Here is a 20,000-nt window from a genome sequence, read left to right on the forward strand (position 1 = left end):
ATTATATATATATATAATAATCTGAATGTAGATACAGTATATTATATATAATATATAATAATCTGAATGTAGATACAGTATATTATATATATATTTAATAATCTGAATGTAGATACAGTATATTATATATAATAATAATTGAATGTAGATACAGTATATTATATATATTATATAATAATAATCTGAATGTAGATACAGTATATTATATATATTATATAATAATGAATGTAGATACAAGTATATTATATATATTATATAATAATAATCTGAATGTAGATACAGTATATTATATATAATATATAATAATCTGAATGTAGATACAGTATATTATATATATTATATAATAATAATCTGAATGTAGATACAGTATATTATATATATTATATAATAATCTGAATGTAGATACAGTATATTTATATATATTATATAATAATCTGAATGTAGATACAGTATATTATATATATTATATAATAATAATTGAATGTAGATACAGTATATTATATATATTATATAATAATCTGAATGTAGATACAGTATATTATATATATATTATATAATAATCTGAATGTAGATACAGTATATTATATATATTATATAATAATAATGTGAATGTAGATACAGTATATTATATATATATATAATATAATAATAATGTGAATGTAGATACAGTATATTATATATATTATAATAATAATCTGAATGTAGATACAGTATATTATATTATATAATAATAATAATGTGAAGGCAGATACAGTATATTATATATATTATATAATAATAATCTGAATGTAGATACAGTATATTATATATATTATTATAATAATCTGAATGTAGATACAGTATATTATATATATATATTATATAATAATAATGTGAATGTGATACAGTATATTATATATATTATAATAATAATCTGAATGTAGATACAGTATATTATATATATTATATAATAATAATGTGAATGTAGATACAGTATATTATATATATTATAATAATAATAATGTGAATGTAGATACAGTATATTATATATATTATATAATAATAATCTGAATGTAGATACAGTATATTATATATATTATATAATAATAATGTGAATGTAGATACAGTATATTATATATATTATATAATAATAATCTGAATGTAGATACAGTATATTATATATATTATAATAATAATGTGAATGTAGATACAGTATATTATATATATTATATAATAATAATCTGAATGTAGATACAGTATATTATATATATTATAATAATAATAATCTGAATGTAGATACAGTATATTATATATATATTATATATATTATAATAATAATCTGAATGTAGATACAGTATATTATATATTATATAATAATAATCTGAATGTAGATACAGTATATTATATATATATTATATAATAATCTGAATGTAGATACAGTATATTATATATATTATATAATAATAATCTGAATGTAGATACAGTATATTATATATATATATTATATAATAATAATCTGAATGTAGATACAGTATATTATATATATTATATAATAATAATCTGAATGTAGATACAGTATATTATATATATTATATAATAATAATCTGAATGTAGATACAATTATATTATATATATTATAATAATAATAATCTGAATGTAGATACAGTATATTATATATATATTATATATATTATAATAATAATATGAATGTAGATACAGTATATTATATATATTATATAATAATAATCTGAATGTAGATACAGTATATTATATATATATTATATAATAATCTGAATGTAGATACAGTATATTATATATATTATATAATAATCTGAATGTAGATACAGTATATTATATTATAATAATAATGAGAAAGCGAATACAGTATATATATATATATTATATAATAATAATCTGAATGTAGATACAGTATATTATATTATATAATAATAATAATGTGAAGGCAGATACAATATATTATATATATTATAATAATAATAATCTGAATGTAGATACAGTATATTATATATATTATATAATAATAAATCTGGATGTAGATACAGTATATTATATATATTATATAATAATAATCTGAATGTAGATACAGTATATTATATATATATATTATATAATAATAATGTGAATGTAGATACAGTATATTATATATATTATAATAATAATCTAAAATGTAGATACAGTATATTATATATATTATATAATAATAATATGAATGTAGATACAGTATATTATATATATTATAATAATAATAATGTGAATGTAGATACAGTATATTATATATATTATATAATAATAATGTGAATGTAGATACAGTATATTATATATATTATATATAATAATGTGAATGTAGATACAGTATATTATATATTATAATAATAATAATCTGAATGTAGATACAGTATATTATATATATTATAATAATAATGTGAATGTAGATACAGTATATTATATATATTATATAATAATAATCTGAATGTAGATACAGTATATTATATATATATTATAATAATAATATGAATGTAGATACAGTATATTATATATATTATATAATAATAATCTGAATGTAGATACAATATATTATATATATTATATAATAATCTGAATGTAGATACAGTATATTATATATATTATATAATAATCTGAATGTAGATACAGTATATTATATTATATAATAATAATAATGTGAAGGCATATACAGTATATTATATATATTATATAATAATAATCTGAATGTAGATACAGTATATTATATATATTATATAATATCTGAATATAGATACAGTATATTATATTATATAATAATAATAATGTGAAGGCAGATACAGTATATTATATATATTATATAATAATGTGAAGGTAGATACAGTATATTATATATATTATATAATAATAATCTGAATGTAGATACAGTATATTATATATATTATATAATAATCTGAATGTAGATACAGTATATTATATTATATAATAATAATAATGTGAAGGTAGATAGAATATATTATATATATTATATAATAATAATGTGAAGGTAGATACAGTATATTATATATAATATATAATAATAATATGAATGTAGATACAGTTTATTATATATATTATATAATAATCTGAATGTAGATACAGTATATTATATATATTATATAATAATCTGAATGTAGATACAGTATATTATATATATATATATATAATAATCTGAATGTAGATACAGTATATTATATATAATAATAATCTGAATGTAGATACAGTATATTATATATATTATATAATAATCTGAATGTAGATACAGTATATTATATATATTATATAATAATAATCTGAATGTAGATACAGTATATTATATATAATAATAATCTGAATGTAGATACAGTATATTATATATATTATATAATAATAATCTGAATGTAGATACAGTATATTATATATATTATATAATAATCTGAATGTAGATACAGTATATTATATATATTATATAATAATCTGAATGTAGATACAGTATATTATATATAATAATAATCTGAATGTAGATACAGTATATTATATATATATTATATAAGATGTCCTACTGGTTCCATATCGGTGCTCCTCGACGGTCCAGCCAACACTCTGAGATTTAAACTGTTTCTCTGCTACCACCTCCAGCTGACGGAAACCCCAATCTGGAAGAGACACACCACTCAGCTACACACACACACACACACACACACACACACACACACACACACACACACATCCATATATTGTCACAGGAAACAGTGGTCAGTCACATGAGGTCACTTCCTGTCCATACCTTGAGGACAGCCGAGGTGTTGACGTGGACCAATCGGACGTCAGACAGGATGGTCTTCCAGGACTCTGACTCCGCCTCCCTGTTCAGGACGTCCTGCAGGGGGACAGTGTCATAATCTTTATTCTGACCAGAGGTAGATCATAATATACATTATGATTCAGACCTTCAACCAATCAGGACATGAGATTATAATATAGATTATGATTCAGAGCTTCAACCAATCAGGCCATGAGATTATAATATACATTATGATTCAGACCTTCAACCAATCAGGACATGAGATTATAATATACATTATGATTCAGAGCTTCAACCAATCAGGCCATGAGATTATAATATACATTATGATTCAGAGCTTCAACCAATCAGGACATGAGATTATAATATAGATTATGATTCAGACCTTCAACCAATCAGGACATGAGATTATAATATAGATTATGATTCAGAGCTTCAACCAATCAGGCCATGAGATTATAATATACATTATGATTCAGACCTTCAACCAATCAGGACATGAGATTATAATATACATTATGATTCAGACCTTCAACCAATCAGGACATGAGATTATAATATAGATTATGATTCAGAGCTTCAACCAATCAGGACATGAGATTATAATATAGATTATGATTCAGACCTTCAACCAATCAGGACATGAGATTATAATATACATTATGATTCAGACCTTCAACCAATCAGGACAAGAGATTATAATATACATTATGATTCAGACCTTCAACCAATCAGGACATGAGATTATAATATACATTATGATTCAGACCTTCAACCAATCAGGACATGAGATTATAATATACATTATGATTCAGACCTTCAACCAATCAGGACATGAGATTATAATATACATTATGATTCAGAGCTTCAACCAATCAGGACATGACAGAGAGGTACAGAGATATAGATGGAATATAAAAGCAGCGGCTGCCTAACGCTAACGTTAGCTAGCGCTAGCTGATACTAGTGATTTCTAGTCGGTGACATATTTTAGTAGTAGTACCCAACAATATGTTGGATACTACTACAGTACATTTAATAAACATAACCTGTAGTAGTACCCAACAGTATGTTGGATACTACTACAGTACATTTAATAAACATAACCTGTAGTAGTACCCAACAGTATGTTGGATACTACTACAGTACATTTAATAAACATAACCTGTAGTAGTACCCAACAGTATGTTGGATACTACTACAGTACATTTAATAAACATAACCTGTAGTAGTACCCAACAGTATGTTGGGTACTACTACAGTACATTTAATAAACATAACCTGTAGTAGTACCCAACAGTATGGGTACTGTTGGGTACTACTACAGTACATTTAATAAACATAACCTGTAGTAGTACCCAACAGTATGTTGGGTACTACTAAGTACATTAACATAACATTACCTGTAGTAGTACCCAACAGTATGTTGGTACTACTACATAATCCTAATAAACATAACCTGTAGTAGTACCCAACAGTATGGGTACTGTTGGACTACTACAGTACATTTTATAAGCATAACCTGTAGTAGTACCCAACAGTATGTTGGGTACTACTACAATACATTAATAAACATAACCTGTATAGTACCCAACAGTATGTTGGGTACTACTACAGCATTGACTATAAACATAACCTGTAGTAGTACCCAACAGTATGTTGGATACTACTACAGTACATTATATAAACATAACCTGTAGTAGTACAAACAGTATGTTGGGTACTACTGACACTAATAAACATAACCTGTAGTAGTACCCAACAGTATGGGTACTGTTGTGATGATAATATGCAGGATTACTTTATGTTGTCTATTTATTTCTATTTCTCTCAGTTAGTCACCGGCGTCTGTACAGCATCACCAGGGGGCGCCATGGTTGTTGATGGGTGTGTGTGTGTGTGTGTGTGTGTCTCTGTGTCTGTGTGTGTGTGTGTGTCTCTGTGTGTCTCTGTGTGTGTGTGTGTCTCTGTGTGTGTGTCTCTCTCTGTGTGTGTGTGTTGTGGTGGCAAATTTTATTTTAACCATTTGTTTAATGATATTAACCATTGGTTTAATGATTGTTTTATAACGCCACAAGATTTAGCTTCTTCATGTGTAGATTCAAAAGGCTCCAAGTGAAATAGTTGGCAACCGTGAACTATAGCCCAGTAGAGTTATTTAGTTCTACTAGCCTGAACCTTCTCACATTGTTGTCTTTTGCTTAGATAGAAGTGGAGAAGGCCGATGACTGTTTACGACAGTGAGAACTACGTAGCTTTCTGTCTCCTGAGATAAACTGTTGTTTAGGCTAATGTTAAGAACAGGAGCAGAGGGGAAGGTGAGACAATGCTGTGACTGTTAATGATGTCTCTTTTCAACTATGGCCATACTAGAAGATACATTTAGAGGGGTGGCTTAACAGAGTTTCTTCACTATATGTTTGGATGTTTAGACTTTAGGTTAGAAAGACATTTTCAGTTGTGCTGCGTGTACCTTTGAAACTGTATTTTCTCCATTTGCAAATGTAAATAAATACTCAAAGACCAAACTTTGGTTTAATTCTCAAACAGTCGATTGTGGTTTGATTTTATCATGAATATCACTAACTTTGCTGCTTCAAGGGAAAACTTCCACCACAGTGTGTGTCTTGTTTTTCTGTGTGTGTGTGTGTGTGTCTCTGTGTGTGTATGTGTGTGTGTGTGTGTGTGTGTATGTGTTGTGTGTGTGTGTGTCTGTCTGTCTGTGTCTGTCTGTCTGTCTGTCTGTGTCTGTGTGTGTGTGTGTGTTTGTGTGTGTGTGTGTGTGTGTGTGTGTGTGGTGTGTGTGTGTGTGTGTGTGCTCACCACTCTCCACAGGTTCTGAGCTGCCATGGAGACGTTGAAGTCAATGTAACCCGACACTTCCTGAGAGTGAGGGCTCATGGGAGCTGCTACATCATGACTGCAACACACACACACACACACACACACACACACACACACACACACACACACACACACACACACACACACACACACATACACACACACACACACACACGCACAGACAGAGACCTGTATTGCTACCAATCAGGCCATGATTATATAATATACATTATGATTCAGACCTTCAACCAATCAGACATGAGATTATAATATACATTATGATTCAGACCTCTCAACCAATCAGGACATGAGATTATAATATAGATTATGATTCAGAGCTTCAACCAATCAGACATGAGATTACATTATAGATTATGATTCAGACCTTCAACCAATCAGACATATATTTATAATATACATTATGATTCAGACCTTCAACCACCTAGGACAAGAGATTATAATATACATTATGATTCAGACCTTCAACCAATCAGGACATGAGATTATACATACACATTATGATTCAGACCTTCAACCAATCAGGACATGAGATTATAATATACATTATGATTCACAGACCTTCAACCAATCAGACATGATTACACATACACATGATTCAGAGCCAACCAAATCAGGACACATGGACAGAGAGGTACAGAGATATAGATGGAATATGTTAGCTGTGGCTGCCTAACGCTAACTATTAGCCATTGATAATAGTGATTCTAGTCTGCATTATTATTTTAGTAGTAGTAGTACCCAACAATATGTTGGATACTACTACAGTACATTTAATAAACATAACCTGTAGTAGTACCCAACAGTATGTTGGATACTACTACAGCATTACATTAATAACATAACCTGTAGTAGTACCTAACAGTATATTGGATACTACTACAGTACATTTAATAAACATAACCTGTAGTAGTACTTAACGGTATGTTGGATACCACTACAATATTACTAATAAACATAACCTGTAGTAGTTAACATATGTTGGACTACTACATACAATTAATAAACATAACCTGTAGTAGTACCCAACAGTATGGGTACTGTTGAATAACTATTACAGACATTTAATAAACATAACCTGTAGTAGTACCCACAGTATGTTGGGTACTCACTACAGTACATTTAATAAACATAACCTGTAGTAGTACTAACAGTATGTTGGGTACTACTACAGACATTTAATAAACATAACCTGTAGTAGTACCCAACAGTATGGGTACTGTTGGGTTACTACTAGTGACATTTAATAAACATAACCTGTAGTAGTACCCAATAGTATGTTGGAATACTACAGCTTATAATAAACATAACCTGTAGTAGTACTCAACAGTATAGTTGAATTGTACTACTACAATTAATAAACATAACCTGTAGTAGTACCCAACAGTATGTTGGGTACTACTACAGTACATTTAATAAACATAACCTGTAGTAGTACCCAACAGTATGTTGGGTACTACTACAGTACATTTAATAAACATAACCTGTAGTAGTACCCAACAGTATGGGTACTGTTGTGATGATAATATGCAGGATTACTTTATGTTGTCTATTTATTTCTATTTCTCTCAGTTAGTCACCGGCGTCTGTACAGCATCACCAGGGGGCGCCATGGTTGTTGATGGGTGTGTGTGTGTGTCTCTGTGTCTGTGTGTGTGTGTGTGTCTCTGTGTGTCTCTGTGTGTGTGTGTCTCTGTGTGTGTGTGTGTTGTGGTGGCAAATTTTATTTTAACCATTTGTTTAATGATATTAACCATTGGTTTAATGATTGTTTTATAACGCCACAAGATTTAGCTTCTTCATGTGTAGATTCAAAAGGCTCCAAGTGAAATAGTTGGCAACCGTGAACTATAGCCCAGTAGAGTTATTTAGTTCTACTAGCCTGAACCTTCTCACATTGTTGTCTTTTGCTTAGATAGAAGTGGAGAAGGCCGATGACTGTTTACGACAGTGAGAACTACGTAGCTTTCTGTCTCCTGAGATAAACTGTTGTTTAGGCTAATGTTAAGAACAGGAGCAGAGGGAAGGTGAGAAGCAGCTGTGACTGTTAATGATGTCTCTTTTCAACTATGGCCATACTAGAAGATACATTTAGAGGGGTGGCTTAACAGAGTTTCTTCACTATATGTTTGGATGTTTAGACTTTAGGTTAGAAAGACATTTTCAGTTGTGCTGCGTGTACCTTTGAAACTGTATTTTCTCCATTTGCAAATGTAAATAAATACTCAAAGACCAAACTTTGGTTTAATTCTCAAACAGTCGTTATTCGTTTTGATTTTATCATGAATATCACTAACTTTGCTGCTTCAAGGAAAACTTCCACCACAGTGTGTGTCTTGTTTTTCTGTGTGTGTGTGTGTGTGTCTCTGTGTGTGTATGTGTGTGTGTGTGTGTGTGTGTGTGTGTGTGTGATGTGTCTCTGTGTGTGTGTGTCTGTCTGTGTCTGTGTCTGTCTGTCTGTCTGTCTGTGTCTGTGTGTGTGTGTGTGTGTGTGTGTGTGTGTGTGTGTGTGTGTGTGTGTGTGTGTGTGTGTGTGTGTGTGCTCACCCACTCTCCACAGGTTCTGAGCTGCCATGGAGACGTTGAAGTCAATGTAACCCGACACTTCCTGAGAGTGAGGGCTCATGGGAGCTGCTACATCATGACTGCAACACACACACACACACACACACACACACACACACACACACACACACACACACACACACACACACACACACACACACACATACACACACACACACACACACAGACAGAGACACACACACACGCACGCACACAGAGACACACACACAGATACACACACAGAGACACACACACAGACACACACACACACACACACACACACACACACACACACACACAGACACACACCACACACACACACACACAAAGGAAGTCAAAATCACAGAACTGACAGACTGGAGATTAGAGAGACAGACAGATGCAGAGAGGGACAGACAGGCAGAGGGTGAGACAGACAAACAGATACAGAAACAGATAGACAGACAGACAGACAGATACAGAGAGACAGACAGACAGATGCAGAGAGAGACAGACAGAAAGATGCAGAGAGAGACAGACAGAGAGAGACAGTCAGACAGACAGAGGGTGAGACAGAGACAGATGCAGAGAGAGTCAGTCAGTCAGACAGACAGACAGCAGCGTACCTGTTGAGGAAGCGTGATGTCATCCCATGAAGCAGCTGGATGACATCACCGTGACGCACTGGTCGAGGAGGACTGCTGACCACCAGATCCTGTCTGTCTCACAGAGAGAGAGACAGGTGAGGAGGCAGGACAGACAGACAGACACATCACCTGAGACACAGACAGATAGACACATCACCTGAGACACAGACATACAGACAGACAGACAGACTGACAGTTAGTCAGACAGACAGACAGAGAGACAGACAGACAGACAGGAAGGCAGACAGACAGACAGACAGAGAGACAGACAGGAAGACAGACAGAAAGACAGTCAGATAAACAGACACATCACCTGAAACACAGATAGAGGGACAGACAGACAGACAGTCAGACAGGCAGAGAGACAGACAGGAAGACAGACAGGCAGAGAGACAGACAGGCAGACAGACAGGCAGACAGACAGACAGCTGTACCTGTCGGGGTCTTTGATGATCCACCAGTTGTTGACGTCTTTGAAAGGGTAACATGTGACCTGCTGCTGGTGAGAGCTGCCCCGCCCATTCTCATACCTCAACAGGAAACAGGAAGTGGTGTTAGTTTGCCCCGCCCATTCTCATACCTCAACAGGAAACAGGAAGTGGTGTTAGTGTAGTTTTTGCCAAGGGGGTAAGCTTCGCTTCAGAACTCAAACCTCCTATGGCGCCATTCTGATGCTACCGAGCCATCACCTCCCGTTAGCATCACCTCCCGTTAGCATCACCTCCCGTTAGCATCACCTCCCGTTAGCATTGCCTCCCGTTAGCATCACCTCCCGTTAGCATCACCTCCCGTTAGCATTGCCTCCCGTTAGCATCGCCTCCCGTTAGCATCACCTCCCGTTAGCATCGCCTCCCGTTAGCATCGCCTCCCGTTAGCATCACCTCCCGTTAGCATCACCTCCCGTTAGCATCACCTCCCGTTAGCATCACCTCCCGTTAGCATCACCTCCCGTTAGCATCCCATTGGCTCCCATTCATTCTGACGCCACTCTGACAGAGAATAACTTTACATCTGAAGCGTTTAAAGACTCTATTTGTCCGTTGTTTATTTCTAAAGAAACACGACAACGTATAAAAGGCTCCATTACCTTGTAGCTCACGTTATGGCTCCGTAGCAGACGCTTTTATAACAATAGGCTAACGATTGTGTCATAACCACGAGACTTACTGTCACACAGTAGAGGAATTACCGTATAGTACAGGAGAAGCTCACAGGCAGTTTGGACTTCCATTATCTGTTTAGGTTTAATGACTAATGTTAACTAGCATGTTAGTGATCAGTAATTAGCCTGTGCCTATGTTATCTCCTTACATATACCCTCGCTCTCCGTCTCTGTAAGATTGGGAATGATTGAGATTTCTCGGCACAGCTACCAGAAGACTTCACACTTTCAGACAGGTTGCTCACGTCACATCTACGTCTTCAAGCTCAGTTGGAGGCTGCTCAGTAACGCTCAGCCAGCACCGGGAAAGAGACTTCTGATATCCTTCACTGGTCTCAGACCAGAGACACGGGGTCTGCTGGTCCAGTTTATATATACTGTCTCTGGTTTTTACGGGCCTGAAACCTTTTTAAAAATGAATCAATCTTTTATTGAAATTGTAGAAACCACAGGTGGTAGAGGAGCTGACTCCAGTATCACATAGTGGTGAACATGCTCTGACTCAGACTGCTAAAGTAGTCTGCTAACGTTAGCTCTCTGCTAGCTAAGCAGACCAAACCACTGTGGAGGAGGAAAGTCTGGTCTGGGGGGTGTGTGTGTGTGTGTGTGTGTGTGTGTGTGTGTGTGTGTGTGTGTGTGTGAGAGCTGGCAGCACCTGATTGGGTAGTTGACTTTGTGCGAGTGGAGCCAGCAGGGGATTGGCTGGGAGGAGGAGCTTCTTAAAGTCACCTGACTGCCGTAAGCCACTTCCAGAGGCTGACCCTGAGTGATCCTGGAGAGACCACCCTGAACACACACACACACACACACACACACACACAGACAACGCTACACAGACACACACACACAGACACACACACACACACACACACACACACACACACACACACACACACACACACACACACACCAGTCTGTTTCTGTGTGTGTTCTCTGTGTGTGTCTGTGTGGTGTGTGTGTGTTATGTATATGTATATGTGTCTCTGTCTGTGTGTGTGTGTGTGTGTGTGTGTGTGTGTGCTCTGTGTGTTTTGTGTGTGTGTGTCTGTGTGTGTCTGTGTGTGTTTGTATGTGTGTTTTGTGTGTGTTGTTGTGTTGTGGTGTGTCTGTGTGTGTGTGTGTGTGTGTGTGTGTGTGTCTGTGTGTGTGTGTGTTGTCTGTGTGTGTTCTGTGTGTGTGTCTGTGTGTGTTTGTGTCTGTGTGTGTGTATATGTGTCTCTGTCTGTGTGTGTGTGTGTTGTGTCTCTGTGTGTCTGTGTGTGTGTGTGTGTGTCTGTGTGTCTCTGTGTGTGTGTGTGTGTCTCTGTGTGTGTGCTGTGTGTGTGTGTGTCTCTCTGTGTGTCTGTGTGTGTGTGTGTCTGTGTGTGTGTGTGTGTCTCTGTCTGTGTGTGTGTGTGTGTGTGTGTCTCTGTGTGTGTGTGTGTGTGTCTCTGTGTGTCTGTCTGTGTGTGTGTGTGTGTCTCTGTGTGTGTGTGTCTCTGTGTGTCTGTGTGTGTGTGTCTGTGTGTGTGTGTGTGTGTGTGTGTGTGTGTGTCTCTGTGTGTGTGTGTGTGTGTGTGTGTGTGTGTGTGTGTGTGTGTCTGTGTCTGTGTGTGTGTGTCTGTGTGTGTGTGTGTCTGTGTGTGTGTGTGTGTGTGTTACCTCCAGACTGGCCTGGAAGGCGGAGCTCATCAGCTGGTCGTGCGGTCCGCTACGGTGCAGCAGAGTCAGGTGGACGTAGAACCAGAACACGTAGAGAAGGAGAGGAACCACGAGCAGACACACAGCCCGACACACACACTGCACACACACCCCACCCACCACACACACCCCACCCACCACACACACACACACCCACACCACACACACACACACACACACACACACACACACACACACACACACACACACACACACACACACACACACACACACACACACACACAGAGTCAATTATGAGAAAACGTTTGGCTGCTCATCGTTTTTAAAGGGGTGATAGAATGCAAAACTGATGTTATCTTGTCATAGATAAGTAACAACAGTTTGGAGGGTGAACAGGACACACATAGAACCTCTACATCCCACTGACTCCTCTTTACTATGAAAATCTCACAATTTGAAAGTTGACATCAAACTCTCAACTCCTCCTCGTCTGGCTCTACCTTCTATCTTTGTAACGCCCCAAAATTTACATCCTAGGCCACTAACTGATCTGAGGTCAGTTGATCTTCTAAATCTCGGTCGCGCAAATCTCAGAAATTGTATACATTGTTCACCTGCTGTTGCATTACTGAATTCACTTCTGAGACTTTTTTATGCGAGAAATAAACTATATAAAGCTCAAAGATGGGCCGTTTTAGAACAATGGATGGCTAATTGCAAATTTAGTACGACTGTTATGGAGTTGAGGAGCTCCACAGTTTACCGGAGGAGATATCAGACTGGATACTGGCCCAGAGAAAAGGAGGAGATATCAGACTGGATACTGGCCCAGAGAAAAGGAGGAGATATCAGACAGCTGAGCGGGACATGTGGATTTAAATCAGTGGCCCAGTGGACTCTCAGTGGGGGGGGTGCAGCAGCTGCCGGCAGAGGTTCACGGTACGTTAACTTTTTATCAAACATGGATCCTCAGGGAACAGTGACGAAAGCACAGGTGTGTGTGTGTATGTGTGTGTGTGTGTGTGTGTGTGTGTGTGTGTGTGTGTGACACACAGGAAGATGAATAGACTGTAAGGAACTCTGTATCTGGTGCTTTGTACAGTTAGATTAGTTGATGAGTTGATGTGTCGGGGACAGCCAGCGGCATAGCGGGCATGTCTGGAGTTAGGAACAGTGTGAAGACAGCTGCTGCTGAGGAAAAAGGGGTTGTGTGTGTGTGTGTGTGTGTGTGTGTGTGTGTGTGTTAAGCTCAACCAATCAGCGTGCAGCTCATCTAAATATTCATGAGCAGACAATATAAGGCAGAAAAGCTCTCGTTTCAGTCCAGTCCCATTTAACAGGGTAACAACCCAACCAATGTTCCATACCCCATTAGGAGACCTTAAGGAACAGTGTGAAATACCCTATATTACCATTCTATCACCCCTTTAACGTGATAAATACCCTATATAATCATTCTATCACCCCTTTAACGTGATAAATACCCTATATAATCATTCTATCACCCCTTTAACGTGATAAATACCCTATATAATCATTCTATCACCCCTTTAACGTGATAAATACCCTATATAATCATTCTATCACCCCTTTAACGTGATAAATACCCTATATAATCATTCTATCACCCCTTTAACGTGATAAATACCCTATATAATCATTCTATCACCCCTTTAATGTGATAAATACCCTATATAATCATTCTATCACCCCTTTAACGTGATAAATACCCTATATAATCATTCTATCACCCTTTAACGTGATAAATACCCTATATAATCATTCTATCACCCTTTAACGTGATAAATACCCTATATAATCATTCTATCACCCCTTTAACATGATAAATACCCTATATAATCATTCTATCACCCCTTTAACGTGATAAATACCCTATATAACCATTCTATCACCCCTTTAACGTGATAAATACCCTATATAACCATTCTATCACCCCTTTAACGTGATAAATGCCTATATAATCATTCTATCACCCTTTAATGTGATAAATACCTATATAATCATTCTATCACCCTTTTAAACATGATAAATACCCTATATAACCATTCTATCACCCTTTTAAACATGATAAATACCCTATATAACCATTCTATCACCCTTTTAAACGTGATAAATACCCTATATAATCATTCTATCACCCTTTTTAAACATGATAAATACCCTATATAACCATTCTATCACCCTTTTAAAACATGATAAATACCTATATAACCATTCTATCACCCCTTTTTAAAAGTGATAAATACCTTATATAATCATTCTATCACCCTTTTAAACATGATAAATACCCTATATAACCATTCTATCACCCTTTTAAACATGATAAATACCTATATAATCATTCTATCACCTTTTAAACATGATAAATACCCTATATAATCATTCTATCTTTTTTTTTTTTTCCTTTTCTTTCCTTTTTTTCTTTGCGTGTTTTCTTTCTTTCCCTTTTTTCCCTTTTTTTTTCTTTTGTTTTCTTCCTCCCTTCTTTTCATCCTCTTCCTTCCTCATTCTATCCCCCTTTTTTTCCTTCCTATATCATTCCTATCCACCCTTTCTTCTCCTTCCTTCTCTTCTTTTCGTCCTTCTCTCCACCTCCTTCCCGTCTTCCTCCCCACCTATTCATTCTTCCACCTTTTACTGTGTCCACATCCTTCCTCTTTTGTCTCCCTATTGTCCTTTCTTCCTTCCTCTTCCATCTCCTCTTTTCCCCCTTTTCCTTTCTTTCTCTTCACCTACTTCTATTCCACCTTTCTCTCCATTTTTCTCCACTATATCCATTCTATTCCACCTTCTTTTATCCTCTTCATTCCTCCACCTTCTTCTTCCTTATTCTACCACCTTTTCTCCTCCTATATTCATTCTCCACTTTTCTTCCTTCTTCCATTCTCCACCTTCACTGTCCACCTACCTTCATTCTATCCACTATCCTTCTCCTGTCCTTCTCCACCCTATTCTTCCTTCTATCCTCTATTCTTTCTTCTCTTATTTTCCTTCCTTTCCTTCCTCCTTCCTTTTTTCTCCACTATTTTCCTTACTACTTCCTCCTTTTGTCCATTATATTCCTCCTTTTCTTTTTCCTTTTTCCATTCTCCACTATGTGTCCACCCGTCATTCTCCCCTTCTTCATACCCTTTTCACTACCCTTTTTTCTCCTTCTTCCATTCTACCCCTTCTCTCCATACCCTATTCCCCCCTTTTTGTGTCCATCCTATACACCTTTTTCCTCTTCCTTCCTTGTCCTTCTTTTTCTTCTTCCCTTTCTTTGTGTTTCATTCTATCCACCTTTTTCCTTCCTATATATCCATTCCTCCACCTTCTGTGTACCCTTCTTCTCTCCTTTTCTTCACTTCTTTATATCCACTCCCTTCATTCTATCCTTTGTGTCATTCTCCACTCTTCCTTCCATCCATCCTTTTTCCTATTATTCTCTCCACACTCTGTGTTTCATTTCCACCTTTTTGTGTCCCCTATATACATTCTATCCTTTCTGTGTGTTTTCTTCCTTTTTCATTTATCATCTATCCACCTGTGTGTGTCTTTTTCATTCTTCCACCTTGTGTGTTTGTGTTTCCTTTTTTTTTTCTATTTTTCATTTTTCAGTTTTTCTTGTGTCTTATTCTTGTCTTTATTTATTATTCTAATGTGTTCTATTGTTTTATATTTTTGTCTTTTCTCTTGTCATTCTACTGTGTCTTCCTTTACTTCATTCTATTGTGTGTTATATAGGTCTTCTCTTGTTTTCTTATCTGTTCTTTGCATTGTGTCTCTTATCCTGTTTATTTTTGTCATCTACTTGTGTTTTTTTTCTTTCATCTTTTCTTTTGATCTTTTTTCCTTGTTTTGTGTTTTTTGTTTTTTTAGTTGTTGGTTCCCTGTGTTTTGTTGTGATTTCTACTCGTTTTTTAATCTTCCTCTTCTTCTCCTTGTACTTCCCCCTCCTTCCTTTCCACCTTTATTCCTTCTCCATTCCCATTCCTTCATCCTCCACCTTTTCCTTCTTTTCCATTCTATCCACCTTTCTGTTCCATTCTCCACACTGTTCCAACTTTCTATCCACCTTTCCTTCCTTTCATCCTCACCTTTGTCCCCATTCACCCTTTCCTTCCTTTTCCATTCTTTCTTTCTTCTACTTTCCCTCCTACCTTTTCCCATTCCTCCACCTTCTTCCATCCACTCATTCTTTATTCCTCCACCTTTTTCCTTCTCCACTTGTTCATCTCACTTTCCATCTTCCATTTGTGTCCATACCCTTCCTTCTCTCCACCTTTATTCCCATCCACCGTCCTTCCTCCTTCTTCCTCACCCTAATATCATTCTACTCCACTTGTCTCCCTTCTTTCTTCTTTCTCATTCTCACCTTGTCAATATTCTCCTATTTTTTCACCTATATTCATTCTTCCTTTTGTGTCCTCTTCATTCCTCCACTTTCCCCTTATTCTTCTCTCTTCATTCTACCACTTGTCCATCCTGTATTCTTCTTTCACCTATATCATTCTTCCACCTTCTGTGTCCTCCACTCTCTTTCCTTCTTCCTCCCTGTCTTCCTTCTATCCACCTTCTTTCATTCCTTTCTGTTCATTCTCATCTGTGTTTCTTTTTCTTCATTTCTTATTCCATCATCTGTGTTCTTTGTTTTGTTCTTTTTCATCCTTTTCTTTTTTTCTTTTTTTTTTTATTTTCTTCCGTTTTACTTTCTTGTTGTTCTCTCTTCCTTCTTCATTCCTATTTCTTCGTTGTTTTTTTTCTTTTTTTTCCTTGTACTTTTTTTTTTTTTTTCCTAATAATCTTCTACACCGCTAGTGATAAATTATATAATCATCTATCACCCCTTTAATGTGATAATCCTATATAATCATTCTACCCTTATGTGATATCCTAATCATTCTATCCATTCATTATAATACCCTATATAATCATTCTATCACCCCTTTATGTGATAAATACCCTATATAATCATTCTATCACCCTTTAACATGATAAATACCCTATATATCATTCTATCCTTGCATTGATAAATACCCTATATAATCATTCTATCCCCCCTTCGCTATGATAATACCCTATATAATCATTTTCTATCACCTTTATAAATACCCTATATATCATTCTATCACCTCCTTTACATGATAAATACCCTATATAATCATTCTATCACCCTCTTAACATGATAAATACCCTATATAATCATTCTATCACCCCTTTAACATGATAAATACCCTATATAATCATTCTATCACCCCTTTAACATGATAAATACCCTATATAATCATTCTATCACCCCTTTAACGTGATAAATACCCTATATAATCATTCTATCAGCCCTTTAACGTGATAAATACCCTATAATCATTCTATCACCCTTTAACGAATAAATACCCTATATAATCATTCTATCACCCTTTAACGTGATAAATACCCTATATAACCATTCTATCACCCTTTAACGTGATAAATACCTATATAATCATTCTATCACCCTTTAATATGATAAATACCTATATAATCATTCTATCACCCTTTAAGTGATAAATACCCTATATATCATTCTATCACCTTTAGCTGATAAATACCTATATAATCATTCTATCACCCTTTAGCGTTATTCTACCCTATATAACCATTCTATCACCCTTTAACGTGATAAATACCCTATATAATCATTCTATCACCCCTTTAACATGATAAATACCCTATATAATCATTCTATCACCCTTTAACGTGATAAATACCCTATATAATCATTCTATCACCCCTTTAACGTGATAAATACCCTATATAATCATTCTATCACCCCTTTAACGTGATAAATACCCTATATAACCATTCTATCACCCCTTTAACGTGATAAATACACATACGGCCGGCTGAGTTAACACAGACACAGTCATGTGATCTGGACTCACGTGACTGACGGTTCGATCTCCAATCAGGTTCCAGGTGTGCAGAGAAGCCACGCCCAGCAGCAGCAGGTAGGAGAACACCCCCATATACTTCACCCTGACACACACACACACACACACAAAAATAACTTATACTCTTCAGTGTGTCCGACTGTTGATATATATATATATATATATATATATATATATATATATATATATACAGTACAGGCAAAAGTTTGGACACACTTTCTCATTCAATGAGTTTCCTTTTTATTTTCATGACTATTTACATTGTAGATTCTCACTGAAGGCATCAAAACTATGAATGAACACATATGGAATTATGTACTTAACAAAAAGTGTGAAATAACTGAAAACATGTCTTATATTTTAGATTCCTCAAGTAGCCACCCTTTGCTTTTTATTAATAAGGGAAACAATTCCACTAATGAACCCTGACAAGGCACACCTGTGAAGGTAAAACCATTTCAGGTGACTACCTCATGAAGCTCATTGAGAGAACACCAAGGGTTTGCTGAGTTATCAAAAGCAAAGGGTGGCTACTTTGAGGAATCTAAAATATAAGACATGTTTTCAGTTATTTCACACTTTTTTGTTAAGTACATAATTCCATATGTGTTCATTCATAGTTTTGATGCCTTCAGTGAGAATCTACAATGTAAATAGTCATGAAAATAAAAGGAAATGCATTGAATGAGAAGGTGTGTCCAAACTTTTGGCCTGTACTGTATATATATATATATATATATATATATATATATATATATATATATATATATTTTTAGATAGTATATCTTCTGAGTTTCTCACCCGACGTGACGGCACACGCAGCTCCAGAGAGGAGCAGCCACCCGAACCTGAAGACGCTGCTGGGGGGTCAAAGGTCAACACGTTACAGCTGGGGTCAAAGGTCAACACGTTACAGCTGGGGTCAAAGGTCAACACGTTACAGCTGGGGTCAAAGGTCAACACGTTACAGCTGGGGTCAAAGGCAACATGTTACAGCTGGGGTCAAAGGTCAACATGTTACAGCTGGGGCCAAAGGTCAACATGTTACAGCTGGGGTCAAAGGTCAACATGTTACAGCTGGGGGTCAAAGGTCAACACCAGTAGCGGAGATAGCGTGAGTGTGGCCCCCTCAGGGCCCTGAGCCAATTGGGGGCCCCCTCAATATATATATGACTAATATATATATATATATATATATATAGTGCCATGTCAGTTCTATAGTGTGTCTCTGACTGAGAGCTCTTGGCCTGTTCAGCACCATCGCTGTCCATCAGCTGTCGCTGTCCGTGGTGCTGAAACAGTTTCACTTGACTGGCAAACTGCTTTCTGTGTTCAAAACGTGTCTTTTCTTTGTGTTTTACTTGACTTAGAGGCTGACTGGCTCAACAAGTCACACATTATAACATGCA

At 35.6% G+C, this 20,000-nt stretch overlaps 1 protein-coding gene across 1 annotated transcript in view; it reads right to left on the minus strand.

Annotated features, from left to right (window-relative positions):
* Positions 1-20,000, minus strand: part of pomt1 (protein-O-mannosyltransferase 1) — a 35,602-nt gene that overhangs the window by 10,376 nt on the left and 5,226 nt on the right. The window contains exons 7-15 of the mRNA XM_039802524.1: positions 19,398-19,448; positions 18,577-18,676; positions 12,659-12,808; positions 11,673-11,803; positions 10,290-10,385; positions 9,835-9,927; positions 6,626-6,722; positions 3,785-3,877; positions 3,561-3,675 (exon numbers count right to left, since the gene is read on the minus strand). Coding sequence (XP_039658458.1) covers positions 3,561-3,675; positions 3,785-3,877; positions 6,626-6,722; positions 9,835-9,927; positions 10,290-10,385; positions 11,673-11,803; positions 12,659-12,808; positions 18,577-18,676; positions 19,398-19,448 — 926 coding nt within the window. The remainder of the gene's footprint in view (positions 1-3,560; positions 3,676-3,784; positions 3,878-6,625; positions 6,723-9,834; positions 9,928-10,289; positions 10,386-11,672; positions 11,804-12,658; positions 12,809-18,576; positions 18,677-19,397; positions 19,449-20,000) is intronic.

The sequence above is a fragment of the Perca fluviatilis genome, chromosome 6 (assembly GCF_010015445.1).
Source record: "Perca fluviatilis chromosome 6, GENO_Pfluv_1.0, whole genome shotgun sequence".
Classification (NCBI taxonomy): Eukaryota; Metazoa; Chordata; class Actinopteri; order Perciformes; family Percidae; genus Perca; species Perca fluviatilis.